This window comes from Phocoena phocoena, chromosome 15, assembly GCF_963924675.1.
Source record: "Phocoena phocoena chromosome 15, mPhoPho1.1, whole genome shotgun sequence".
NCBI classification, from domain to species: Eukaryota; Metazoa; Chordata; class Mammalia; order Artiodactyla; family Phocoenidae; genus Phocoena; species Phocoena phocoena.
Window position 1 is genome coordinate 36,995,635 of NC_089233.1, and position 12,698 is coordinate 37,008,332.

Here is a 12,698-nt window from a genome sequence, read left to right on the forward strand (position 1 = left end):
TATTTGAGGAGTGGTGGTCCCGCTCCCTCCAGGTCCAGCCTGGCGGTACCCTGCCAGCTGGCCTCTACCGGCCACCTCCCATCAGCGGGGTGGACAGTACCCGCTTCATTTTTGTCAATCGTTTGAGGAAAAAGAGTTTAGCTGTATACTCTCTCGCTATTCATTTCTGTGTTATTCTTGAAGTTGAACATCTTTTCAGGTTTGTGGGTCTCTTCTGTGAATGTCCTGCTTTATCCTCTACTCATTTCATATTTAAAAAAATTTTTTTTAATTAATTTTTGCCTGCATTGGGTCTTCATTGCTGCACACAGGCTATCTCTAGTTGCGGCGAGCGGGGGCAACTCTCTGTTGCGGTGTGCAGACTTCTCGTTGCGGTGGCTTCCCTTATTGTGGAGCACAGGCTCTAGGCGCAAGGGCTTCAGTAGTCACGGCATGTGGGCTCAGTAATTGTGGCTCGCGGGCTCTAGAGCACAGGCTCAGTAGTTGTGGCGCACGGGCTTAGTTGCTCCGTGGCATGTGGGATCTTACCAGACTAGGGCTCGAACCTGTGTCCCCTGCATTGGCAGGCAGATTCTTAACCACTGCACCCCTAGGGAAGCTTCCTATTGTACTTCACTTCTTTTAATGTTAATGGTGAAGACCATAAATACATATACATACATACACATACGTACATATATATACACACACACACACACACATACATATATATTCTTTGGTTTTGGCAATGAAGAGAAGCCCAGATTATGAAAATACTCTCCAATACTCTCTTCCAGTTCTGTTATCCTTGTATTTTTATGTTTAGATCTTTAATCCACCTAGAAATTATTTTTGTGTTCGGAGTGAGGTTGAATTAGACCTCATTTTTTTCCAAGTGGCTAGTCAACGAATCCAGTACACATATTGAATAATCCATCATCTGAATGTCTTCAGGAACTGGTGATGGGGAACCAGGCCTCCTGTCACTGACACTTCCTCCAGCTGAGCCAGACTCTGGGGACTCGAGCAGACCCCAGCTCATCCCTCCACCCTGCTGGACAAAGGGCGGAACCCTCACTCCAGGGCTCTGTCCACAGATCACAGGAGCTCGCGGCTCTCCTCAACATCTCAGGGCTGCCTGCCTTGCCTGTGCTCGTGATGAAGGCTCCAGAGAGGCACCCAAAGGCCCATCACTCCCAAGAGTGGGGTCTCATTCCAACCAGAACTAAGTGGTGCCTGAGAGGGCCCCTGCCCGCCAAGCATTGCAGCGCAAGTGCCTGGGCACTCACCACCAGGTAAGACGATTCTCACTCCAGCCCCTCAGCACAGACCCATCAGATGCACTGGTTAGAGCTTCTCACGTCAGGCACTCCTGCTTGAGGGAACTGACCTCAGGAGATGCATCAGACATCATTTCCCTCTCAGGAACCCTGCTGCAACAGACTGCACCTCTATCTACTGACTCAGTCAATGTGGCTCCAGGTAAAACTCACTGGTGTGCGGTTTCTAGTTCTCTGCTTTTCCCTCCCATCACTCTTTATGGAGACTCTGGCGTCCGGAACGGTGCTGTCTGAACCACAGGATGTGGCCACATGCTAGAGCATCTGCCAGCCCCGGGGGTGCCAGGATGGGTGGGGGGCAGTCACATGGAGTGAGCACGCACACCATCAGCACTGCACCTGTGGGTGCTGCAGGGGAGGGGACAGCTCTGCAGCCTGGGGCCACAGGGCAAGGCAGGAAACGTGGCCGATGGGATGGACTGACTGGCAGGCCACCCAGTGCCACCAGGTAGTGAGAAGGCCAGTGAGCTCCGGTGATCTCATAGAACCATGCGAGGCATCAAAAGTGTAGCAGAAGCATCAGTCACAACAGCCAAAAGTGAAATGACCCAAATGTCCATCAGCGGCTGAATGGATACATGAAATGTGGTCTATCCACACTGAAACATTATTCAGCCATAAAAAGGAATGAAACTCTGACACACTCCAACGTGGACGAACCTTAAAGGCATGATGCTAAATGAAGGCAGCCAGATGGAAAAGGTCACTGACGTGAAATGTCCAGAACAGGCAAGTCTGCAGAGACAGGAAGTAGAGCAGCAGTGCCAGGGTGGTGGCGGGGAGCGACTGCTAGTGGGTACAGGTTTCATTTGAGGGGCGGTGTAAAATGTTCTAAAGCTATGTGGTGATGACTGCACAAATCCGAACGTGCTAAAAGTCACTGAGGTGTACACTTAAAGTGGGTGGATTGTATGGTGTGGAAATTCCATCTCAATAAGGCTGTTAAAAAAAAGCACAGCGGTGGTTGGAGGCAGAGCTGCCACCCTGGGTGGGACCTGAGTTCAAGTCCTGGCTCTGCCACTTCACCTCAGCCTCTGTGACCTCAGTTTCTTCATCTGTGAAATGGAGACACTAGCAGTGTGAGGCATTAACGGTGGCTGGGTATATAAAACATTGGTGTCGCTCTTCTCGTAAGGCCCGTGATGAGTGTTGGAATCTTGTCACATGACGAGACTGAAGAAAGGTACGAGGTGCAGGGGCCCTGCTTCGCCCCTCAGACCTCCTCCAGAGCTCCGCACCAGGAGCGGGAATGCGAAGCTGGGCCTCCGACCCTGACATGGAAATGCAAAACATCCTATGTCTGTATGTCTTCCTAGGGAGATGCCTTTTACCTTTTTATCAGGTTCTCAAAAGCTCAAGAAAGTGTGGTGCCCTGCTGTGTAAGCTCTCCAGTGCAGGAGGCTGCCCCCCAGGCCCGGCGTGGCTCCAAGGTTGCCCGGGCAGAAAGGCACTCCTTCCAGTGACCACCCATCACAGCCTGGATCCCAGGTGCCTCCTCCTGGCCACGCCCGGCCCTGCTGGTGTGAGCACATGCAGGGGAGCAGCCTATAGCCCATCCCCACGAGTCCACACCTGTCCAGGGGGTTCCCACATCTAGAAAGATCTACGCCCGCAGGTAGCTATGACAGTGGTATTCAAACAGCAAAAATTAGAATTGATTAGGCAATTCACAGTCACACAAAGATAAGGAAGTTAAAACGTGCAGAGGAATCTTAGTGGTTCAGGGAAACATTAACATCAGCCATGAAGAAAAGGCCAGACAAAAGCTGCCACCCCACGTCCCAGGTGCGCATGCTGGGGCCCTGGCGCCTGGGAGGGTGTCACTCATCACGGCTTGGGGGCTCCTCTGGTTTTTACTTCCTTCTTGGCAATGTCTGATATTACTTTAATATTATTATCAGCATGTATCCTTTTTCTAAAAATAAAAAAATGCCTAAAAATTGAATTTATATGGTAGTATCTGAAATATGTAAAGAAGAGAAGGATGTCAAAATACTAAAAGTGACTGTCCCTAATGAGTAGACTTTTTCTGAATACTAACAGCTTTTGTGTATTTTTAAATATATATTTTTACAATGCTTGTGAGAAAAATTCCATTAAAAATATATACTGCCAAAAGCGGGCATCTTTGTCTTGTTCCTAATCTTAGAGGGGACACTTTCAGTCTTTCACCATTGAGTATGAATGTACTTTACTGAAATGTACACCTAAAAACTGATAAGTTTTACATTATGGTTTTACCACAATTTGATATATACAGTTGTGTACCTATATCTCTGGCTGAAAATTCTGGCTGAAAAATTTAAATTCTGGCTGAAAAAACTGTTCCAGGCACAAGGCGTGCTAAACACCCCAGATGATGCTGCTGCCTGGAGGTCTCCCCACCCTGAGTAAGACAACTTATGAGAACTAATAGGATGCAGGCCCACTGCAAAGAAAGCGAGGCTGTTCCAGCTAAAAACGCCAGCTGGGCCCCCTTCCTTTGCAGGTCAGGCCTGGTGGTGTGTGCAGCTGGCAGGCCGGCCGGGCGGCGCTGTCTACCCGGGGAACCGGTCCAGAGATGCCCCGAGTCCCTGCTGGTGCGTCTATCAGGGGGAAGTGAGAGCAGCAGAGAGGCTGGCAACAGAAACCCTCAGATGCCAGACAGCTCCGCCTCCTCAGGCAGCAGATGATAAAACATGGATCAAACGTCAGAAGGCAGCCTTCCCGGATTCTCTTAGTGGAATCACTACCACCCTGCTTGCCACGTATCCAGTGGAGGCAGCTACTGCCCCTCCCCAAGGAGAAACAAGAGGACCCTTCCTTGGGGTGTGGGGAGGGGACAGAACAGAACCACGGCCTTGACGCCCACCTTGCTGGCTGCTGAGCAGGAGAGAGGGCTTCAGGGACAAGGCCGCTTCTCCAGGCTGGGGCTCCGGACACACATCTGGGCCAGGGGAGCTTGAACCCCACTGAGAGACAGCGTGACTTCCCTCCACTGCCCTGAGGGCCACAGCCTGGCCTCAGAGCCATGCAGGCTGCCCTCAGGTACAGGCAGACGCTGGCACACGGGGCCTGGCTCGGGCAGGGAGGGAGGACCAGGAGCAAGTCTGCATCAGGCAGGCTGTCTCTGCACCCGTCTCAGACATAGCCTCGCAGGGATCCCGGAGGGCACTGACACTGTCTGGGCATGCTCCTCGTGGACTGGAGGAGCTGGCAACCACCACCCTCCCAAAACGTTCCTAGAAAGTGGGCTGCCCAGGGGAGGGGCTTGGAGCAGGGCTGGGCTGAGGGCCACTGGGAATGGGTTTCTTCTTGGGCTGACAAGATGGTCTATAGACAGTTGCTGGAATCCGTGAGCACCCCAAACCCCACAGAGCGGCACACTTTAAGAGGCGAGTTACGGTAAGCGAATACATCTCAATATTCACAGTTTGTAAAAAGAACTTCCTGGCTCACAGAGACTTTGCTTTCATCACAAACCCAACCACAACAGGGTCCCGGGGATGGTTGTTTTTACCTAGCAGGTCGGCCCCTTCGTCCACATCCCCGATGACCTCGGACCCCGCAGTCGACAGCTCGTGGTACAGGGAGTCAGTGTTGATGCCAAAAGCCTTGTTCACGATCCCCTGGGTTGGGCTGTGGGGACACGCAGCCGAGGAAGGTGGAGTGAGTGGGCAGCACCACTGGACCGCACACGGGGACACCTCTGAGGGGCCACTCGATGCCAACACCGCTGGCACAAGTGCAGGTGTGGCGGGTGGCGGGTCAGTGTCCTGGGCAGTTCTCCCACCTCGAGGGGCTGCGAGGCACCTCTACCAGGGGCACCAACTCCCAGGGTGAGTGCTGAGCCATTCGGGACTGGCTTTGGGCCCAGTGAGCACCTGCTGCCCGTGCGGTCCAGGCGGGGCTCCCGGCCCATGTCCAGCTCTGGGGTGGAGTCGATAATGTCCTGAACATCAGACCACTCGTCACTGCTGCCCATGCCTGGGGGAAACAGTGGAGCCCAGGGTCAGGGGGTGACCAGCAGTTCCCTGTACTACTCATGGCTGCCCTGGGGCCCCTTGTCCGGAGACCCCACGCTAGGCCACCACAGGCAGGGATGGTCATGGTGGGGGTTCTTCTCGAGCTGGTGGCTGGATGGGGCCTGTCCCCCAGAACTGTGATCCCACCTGAACAGGCCATTTTTTCCTTCCCTTTTCTTTGATTAGACTGTGTCTGCTGGATGACAGTGGTCTACTGTCAGGCTGAGTTGTGTCCCCCAAATTCACAGGCTGAAGCCCTGGACCCCAGTTCCTCAGAATGTGACTGTATTGCAGATGGGTTTTTAAAGAGGTGATGAAGGTAAAATGAGGCCAAAGGGTGGGCCCTGGTCTCATCTGACTGTGTCCTTATAAAAAGCAGGGGTCAGTCAGGACACACATACAGAGGCATGACCACTTGAGGACAGGGCAGCCAAGGAGAGGCCTCAGGAGCGACCAGCCCTGCGAACTGGGAGGAGACATGCGTGGTGCTGGTGAGGGTGGGGCGCTGGGCAGGCGGGGCGGCCAGTACCTATGCTGACGTTGCGCATCTCCTGTGTGACCTGCACCTCCATGTTGCGGCTGTTGCGCTTCTCTCGCGCTCTCTTGTTGTTCTTGGAGCTGCCGCTGTAGTCGCCCAGAGGTTGCAGGCCCTCGCTGAGGGGTGTGACCGCAGCCGAGGGCACAGAGGACGTGGGCGTGTTGGACTTGGTGCCCGTGGTGCTGGGTGTGGCCGCCGCTGAGGACTGGCCTGACTCGGACATCTCATCCTGCGGACACTGGGGCCAAACACAGGAAGAGGGAAGCTCGTGGTGCGGGTCGGGTCCCCCGGGGAGGCCACGAGGTGTGGACCATGCAGGGCCGGCAGGGCCTCGGCCACCACCACGAGGCCCCCTTGCTTGGGGTCTTTGCTACTCGGCCGCAGTAAAACAGCACTCCATGCCAGAATGGAAGTGACAGGAGGCCACTTCTCTCCTGCTGGGCTGATTCCTCCCAGCCTCTTCACTTGACTCATCCAGCCTCTGGCTTTCCAGAGGCGGCTACACCTTATTTAAATGGCTTGGGCCGGGCTTTTGGCTTGCACGCTTTCCAGTATGGGGCTAGACACGAAGCTATGTGGATGTGGCCGGTAGCCCCTTGCAGCCAGTGGGTGGGCAGAGCTAAGCCCCAGCCCAGGTCAGGGCAGAAGCTCCCCGGCTGGGAAGGAGGCCGGGGAGGCCGGCATGCCTTCTGATCAAGTTACTGCTCCACTGCGAGGCCCTCGAGGGCTGGTCCCTCTGGTTCCTGCCTCCTGCCTCCCGCCCTGGCCACAGTCAGGGGCTGTGACAAGTGGGCACCTCCCCAGTTCTGCCAGTGGTGGCCTCCCCAACAAAGAGACACCAGGGGATGGGTCTCGCTTAATCTCCACGGCCCAACCAAACCAAAGTTTGCCTTCAACACCTACGCAAATGCAAATTCCACAGAATGGGACGTCCCCCAAATGTTCCGAGAGTGAAAAAAGACCAGATTAGTAAAAACTGCAATCAACTGTTGACCTTAAGAATCTCCCTGGAGAGAGAACACATTGTTTGAATAAAGGTGGACAGCAAACAAACATTCCTCTTCTACCGTCTTTCCTGGTGAAACCATCAGGGAACCTCAATAAAAATAGCCTCCGCTCTTCTACGAACTAACATCGGTAACCCCAGACTCACCCCCGACTCATCCCTGAGCAGGTGCCGTGGGGCCCCCGCAGCCTCTTTCTTGCCTGGTGCCGAGAAGGGGCATGGCCTCAGGAGGGGCTGAGGCCAATGGGGGCGGAGGGGGGCAGCACTGAGAGGCCACTCTGGGTACATGTTCCCATCGGCGCCAGATCACATGGTTTCCTCAGAGGACACCCTTTCAGGAGAACTTTCTTACAAGAAGAGCTGATGACGGGGTGTCGGCCTTCTCTGTGAAGCTGGATGGATGCTGGGACCAACCTACCCCCACCTTTAACTAGGAAGGGCTGACCGTGCTCCCATGGCCACCTCCAGGTGACTAGGAGTCAGAGTGGTTTGGGAGCCTTGTAGGATCTGCCTTTTCCCGAGCAGCCTGGTCCCCGCCAGGCGCCGCCTCTCCCTGGGCTGAGACTCTTCTACCCGGAACCTCACATCCTCATTCTCCTCTCGACAGGGCTCCCATCCCAGCAGCTGTGTCCCTGAGGGACACTTGGTGATGTCTGGAGACACTTGTGGTGACCAGAGCTGGGGATGGGTGGAGGCAAGGTGCCCACAACACCCCACAGGGAACAGGATGGCCCCCATAGCCAACAACACTCATCCGGGTTGCTGATGAGCTGTGGTCAGAAGCGCCCCCTGCAAACATTTTTGGTTTGGGTTTGGGTTCTGCAGCTCAGGGCCAATTTGTAAAGAAAAAACCCTTTCCTTTTCACAGCACCGTGCACACTGCACACCTCTGTGGTGGAGGCCTGAGTGCTCTCCCACAGGGAGGGTTCCGAGGAGAGTGGTACCTGAGGAGGGCTATGCTCCAGGCTGATGCACAGGGACTTCCACAAAGACGGCCGGGCACATGAGCCCATGCCTCACGGAAGCACACACTGTCAGACCACCTGACACAATGGCCATGCTCCCCACCTGTCCGTGATTTGAACACTGTTTCCGTGGGCCTCCTGACTCTGGTAGTCACCGTGGGTAATTCTGCGGCATAACCAGGCCTCCCCCTACTCCCCTAGCTGTCTGTCGCCTGCAGGCCACCACTTACCCACAGGACACTCCCCCTGGCCACCACTTACCTAAAGAAACCTGCCAACCTCTAACACCAACGTGCAGCAGTGACCTCCAAATGCAAAGAACCCACATCCCAGCGGCCATGCCTCCCATGAGGAGCCACAACTGTTTGGTTAAAACACTGAAAATACAGTACATAAAAACAAAAAACAAAACAAAAACAACAAAACAAATTAAAAAATTAGAAAAACTTGAAAACCTAGAGCATAAAATAAAAAGAACTTAAAAGTAATTATTAAAAAAAATCAAACAAAACACACCTATGAACGAAAACATAAAGGACTATAATTTATTAAGAGAGAACGATTTCAGACGACGCAGGAGAAAGAGAGACGCATGAGAACACAGGCTAGCCCAAGGGGCCGTCTGGAGACCCCAGCCTCCCAGCTTTCTGAGGCTCAACGCCCCCGCAGGGGCTTGGGGGTACACGCCAGCTGTGGGCCCCGCCCCTTCTGCCTGGAGTCCACTTGCTGGCAGGAGAGCCAGTGGCTGGCGGGCACGAGGTGTGCTCACTCTGCGGAACAGACGCAGGGTGAGTGGGGTCGCTTTCCGACACAGCTGGCAGCTTGTGGTGACCTCCTGCAGCCCAGCTGGACACTGCGAGGCAGGAGGACAGCCGGCAATGAGTCGCGGCGGGAAGGACGCTGTGGGGAAGCCTGGGCCCACATCAACTGCTCGACCCGGCCCAGAGGGTATCCTCTGATGGCCTCAGTGGGGAATCACCAGACCCAGGGCGAGGGTCTGGTCTCTTCAACGAGCAATGGGGCCCGCGTTCCGTCCTGCCACAGCCTGCCTTCACCAGATGGGCTGAGCTCACAGACCAAGACCGGCAGCAAGTGCCCAGGGGCCCTGCACAAGTGCCTGCCCTTGGCCTTCCCAGGGCCCCAGTGCTGGGGATGGAGGGTGGGTGCTCTCACTGCTGAGCTGAGCACACCCGAGACGTCTTCCTTCTCAAACTCAGGTGGTTAGCACGGGTAGGCCGGTAAGAACAGCCCAAAGAAGAGAAGCTGACCCCTGGCCTTTGACTTTCTCCTGGTTGGAGTGCAAACCTCAGATGCTAGAAGGACAAGTGTGGGGTGAAGCCCAGTCTGGTTGCGAGGCTCTGGGTTATGTTCCGGGATGGTCACTACGCTCAGCCCTGCCCGATGGGCACGCCCTGGCTGTAGGAAGGTCCCCCCTGTCCAATGGGCACGCCCTGGCTGTAGGCAGGTCCCCGAGCAGCCAAGAGTCCCGGCTGCGGCCACACCCTCCTGAAAGAATGTGGGGCAACGGGGAGCCCTCACTCCACAGCACGGCTACAAAACCTGGTAGGTGGAGCTGAGCTGCAGCTGGCCGAGGTCACTCAGGTGCCAGTGGTCCCCCGCAGGCATGAGCTTGCCCCCCATCTGTGCACGTACCATACCGTCGGTCAGGGGGAAGACGCTCAGGGAGGTGGGACGCTCCTTCCTGTTGAAATGTGGGGAGAGAAGGAGAGGGGGGATTAGACAGTGGCTCCTGAAACAGGGCTGCAAACTCTTTCTGGACATGCAGATGCTTATTCTGCAGCTGGAGCTGCTCTGAAAGACACCCCTGACCACGGGCTGTAGGGAAGGGCGTGACCTTCTGGGTGGCCAGGCACACAGGACCTCAGACCCCTCTGACCTGCAGCCGCACTAATCAGCGTGTTCACCCGCTCAGGGCATCGCCACTCCGCTGTGATCCCATAGAACATTTCCCCTCCGTTACACTGTCATTTATCAGTTTTATTTATTTCCATTGTAAACAGACACCTGCACAGCAGTGCCTGTGATAGGCCCTTTGGCATCACAGGCAGCATTGCCTGGTTCCTCCTTGGCCCTACTTCTGCCTCCTGGAGCCAGCCAGGACGAGTCAACCCTTTCTCCCCTGTTCTTTGTTCCTCGTCCTCCCCCAACACCACATCACTGTTTTCAGGAGACCTGGGTACGGAGTTTCTCATGGGGCGCTTTTCTCTTGCTCCAAGCAGTTCCCCCCATCACGGAGCCCTGACACCACAGAGGCGCCTTAAAAAGCTATGCTAGCCAACTGAGAATGTCCAGTGGGCTGGACTGATGCTCAAAGCCGCCTGCCGTGGGCTCAGTCCCTGGGATACGCCCCGCGGGCTGTTAGCGGCGAGGGAACGGAGCCCAGGCCCAGGGCAGACACATGGCGCCCCAGAGCCTGTCGGTGGCTGCATGGATTCCATGCTGCTCAGAGCTGTTCAGGCCAAGCATCCGAATCCCTGACACACAGGGGCTGAGGTGGGAGGGGTGGCAAGGCTTCCTCAGGGGTCCCACGGAGCTGGGTCCAGAGGCTGGGCTGTCCTGGAGGGAGGATGGTGGCTTCCTCACAGTGCCTGGAGGATGCAGGTGATGGACAGGGAAGCGGAGCGGCCGCCATGACCAGAACTTCCTATGGCTGGCGGGCAGCTGCCTGAGGCACGACTCTGGGAAGGATGTCTCTCTGGGGGTGCCCCAACGGCTCCAGGGCGGCGGGGCTGGGGTGGAGCAGGAGGAGAACTCTGAATCTGGAAGCCCCTCCAAGCTGCTCGAGCTGTTGGTCTGTTCTGTTCAGGAAGACACTGCCTCCCGCAGAGCAGGGTCTCCAGACCTGTTGGGACCTGGCTGTGCCTCTGGGGGCTAAGCTGCGGGAGGGACAGGGCCAGAGGAGGCCTGCAGGGCCGGACAGGGGCCTCGGCCACTCAGGAAGGCGGTTTCCTGCTGACGACCTCAAGTGCCTCATGCAGCCGTTGTCCCCCATGACAGATGACACTTTCTTGGTTAAGAGCTCAGACGTCAAATTAGAAAGCTCTGGGTCTGCAGATCCATCCCAAGCTCAGCAGCCCGTGCTCAGTCCTCGCCAGGCTGTTCTCTGACCACAGCCCCCAGGCCCTCAGCGTCCGGGAAGGCAGCCACTGCTCCGTGGGCTGCTCCTTCAGGGCTCCCAGCCCCTCCTCCACCACTGCTCCTCCACTGGGCTCCCAGTGCCCATATGGGGGTGCCTCTCCTGGGGCCCAGCTCTGACCTCGGTGGGGGACGCACATAAGGGGTTCCTCGGCCCAGGCTGTCACCAGATACCACAGGGTAACATGACGGCAGGGCAGGGTGGGGCCACCTGCCCCCCAGGATGGGAGCCCATATCCATCGCCCGCCTCCACGACTCTATGCGTCAACAGACAGCCAGGCCGCACTCCCCGATGGAAATCCTCACGAGGATCGAGTCCCGCGTCCTCTCCGCTGCTCCCCGCAACCGCAAGCCTCAAGAGCATTCGCTGGGTGCTGCTGACTGCCGGCCAGAGCCCATCCAAGGCTTACCCACCATGTCCTCTTGTTATAGCCCTGCAGCTCCCACGGGAAACGCCAATGCTCGTCCACTTCAGAGGCTATAGCCCGAGGGCGTCACACTGCTCGCAGAGGTCACACCACTGGCTCTGGGTCCTAAGTGACTGAGCTGGGCTGCCTAACACCAGGCGCAGGGTCTCCACCCCTGCCCGCCACCTCCTGGGGGTGCAGACATGCGGCCCGACCCGCAGGCCAGGTGGACGTTTGCTAGTGGGGCCTGCACTGCTACCTGCTTCAGGCCTGCTGCCTTGGGGCCTGGGACCCGCCTGCCTCTCCTCAGCAGCAGGCCCTGTCAATGCCAAGTCCAGAGCCTCCAATCTGTATGATTCCGGCAGCCATCCGAGCTCCCCCAACCCGAGGCCCAGGGACAGCTGCAGCCTTTACCTTCTCCTCCACGACTGGCGAGGACTGCAAGGCAGTGATAGACGAGGGCCAGCACACAGCGGGGACAGCACAGAGGGCAAGACAAGAAGGCAACATTAGAGAGGGAAGGTTGGGGGCTCTGGGGGCACGTGTGCGCACATGGAGAGGGAGGGCCCCCATGGAGACAGACAGATGTGGAACACGCAGATCCTACGCAGATGGACACAGGGCACACAGACACACCCTCCCTTGGCTTGGACGGCAGGGTGCGCCCACTCAGCCCCGGGCAGTGGGTGAGCATCCTCCCCACGATGCTCCTGGCACACGCAGGCACTCGCATGTGCAGTGACAGGGCACACGATTGCATACGCCATGTTCACGGGCCCACGCACGCTCACCACCAGTTTTGTTTTGTTTTAATTTATTTATTTAATTTATTTATTTTTGGCTGTGTTGGGTCTTTGTTGCTATGTGTGGGCTTTCTCTAGCTGCGGTGAGCAGGCCCTACTCTTCGCTGCGGTACACAGGCCTCCCATTGTGGTGGCTTCTCTTGCTGTGGAGCATGGGCTCTAGGTGCACAGGCTTCAGTAGTTGTGGCACGCAGGCTCAGAAGTTGTGAATCACGGGCTCTAGAGTACAGGCTCAGTAGTTGTGGCACACGGGCTTAGTTGCTCCACAGCATGTGGGATCTTCCCAGACCAGGGCTCGAAACCGTGTCCCCTGCATTGGCAAGCGGATTCTTAACCACTGCGCCACCATGGAAGCCCTCACCACCGGTTTTATTCTAAAGACACAAAGATTCACAAAACCAAGCCAGGACTGAAGGAAAACTGTGCCTATCTGGGCTCAGCAGTGGCCAGCAGCTCCCCAGTACTAAGGACGAGCCTCCTCGGGGAGCCGGAGATTCTA

The 12,698-nt window shown here is 56.4% G+C and overlaps 1 protein-coding gene across 3 annotated transcripts in view; it reads right to left on the reverse strand.

The window, feature by feature from the left end:
* The window catches only part of MAPK8IP3 (mitogen-activated protein kinase 8 interacting protein 3), a 45,742-nt gene that overhangs the window by 12,110 nt on the left and 20,934 nt on the right, over positions 1 to 12,698 (reverse strand). For all 3 annotated transcript variants that reach the window (XM_065893165.1, XM_065893164.1, XM_065893163.1), the window contains 4 exons: positions 9,393 to 9,534; positions 5,853 to 6,099; positions 5,183 to 5,285; positions 4,819 to 4,937 (listed from right to left, as the gene is read on the reverse strand). In XM_065893165.1, coding sequence (XP_065749237.1) covers positions 4,819 to 4,937; positions 5,183 to 5,285; positions 5,853 to 6,099; positions 9,393 to 9,534 — 611 coding nt within the window. The remainder of the gene's footprint in view (positions 1 to 4,818; positions 4,938 to 5,182; positions 5,286 to 5,852; positions 6,100 to 9,392; positions 9,535 to 12,698) is intronic.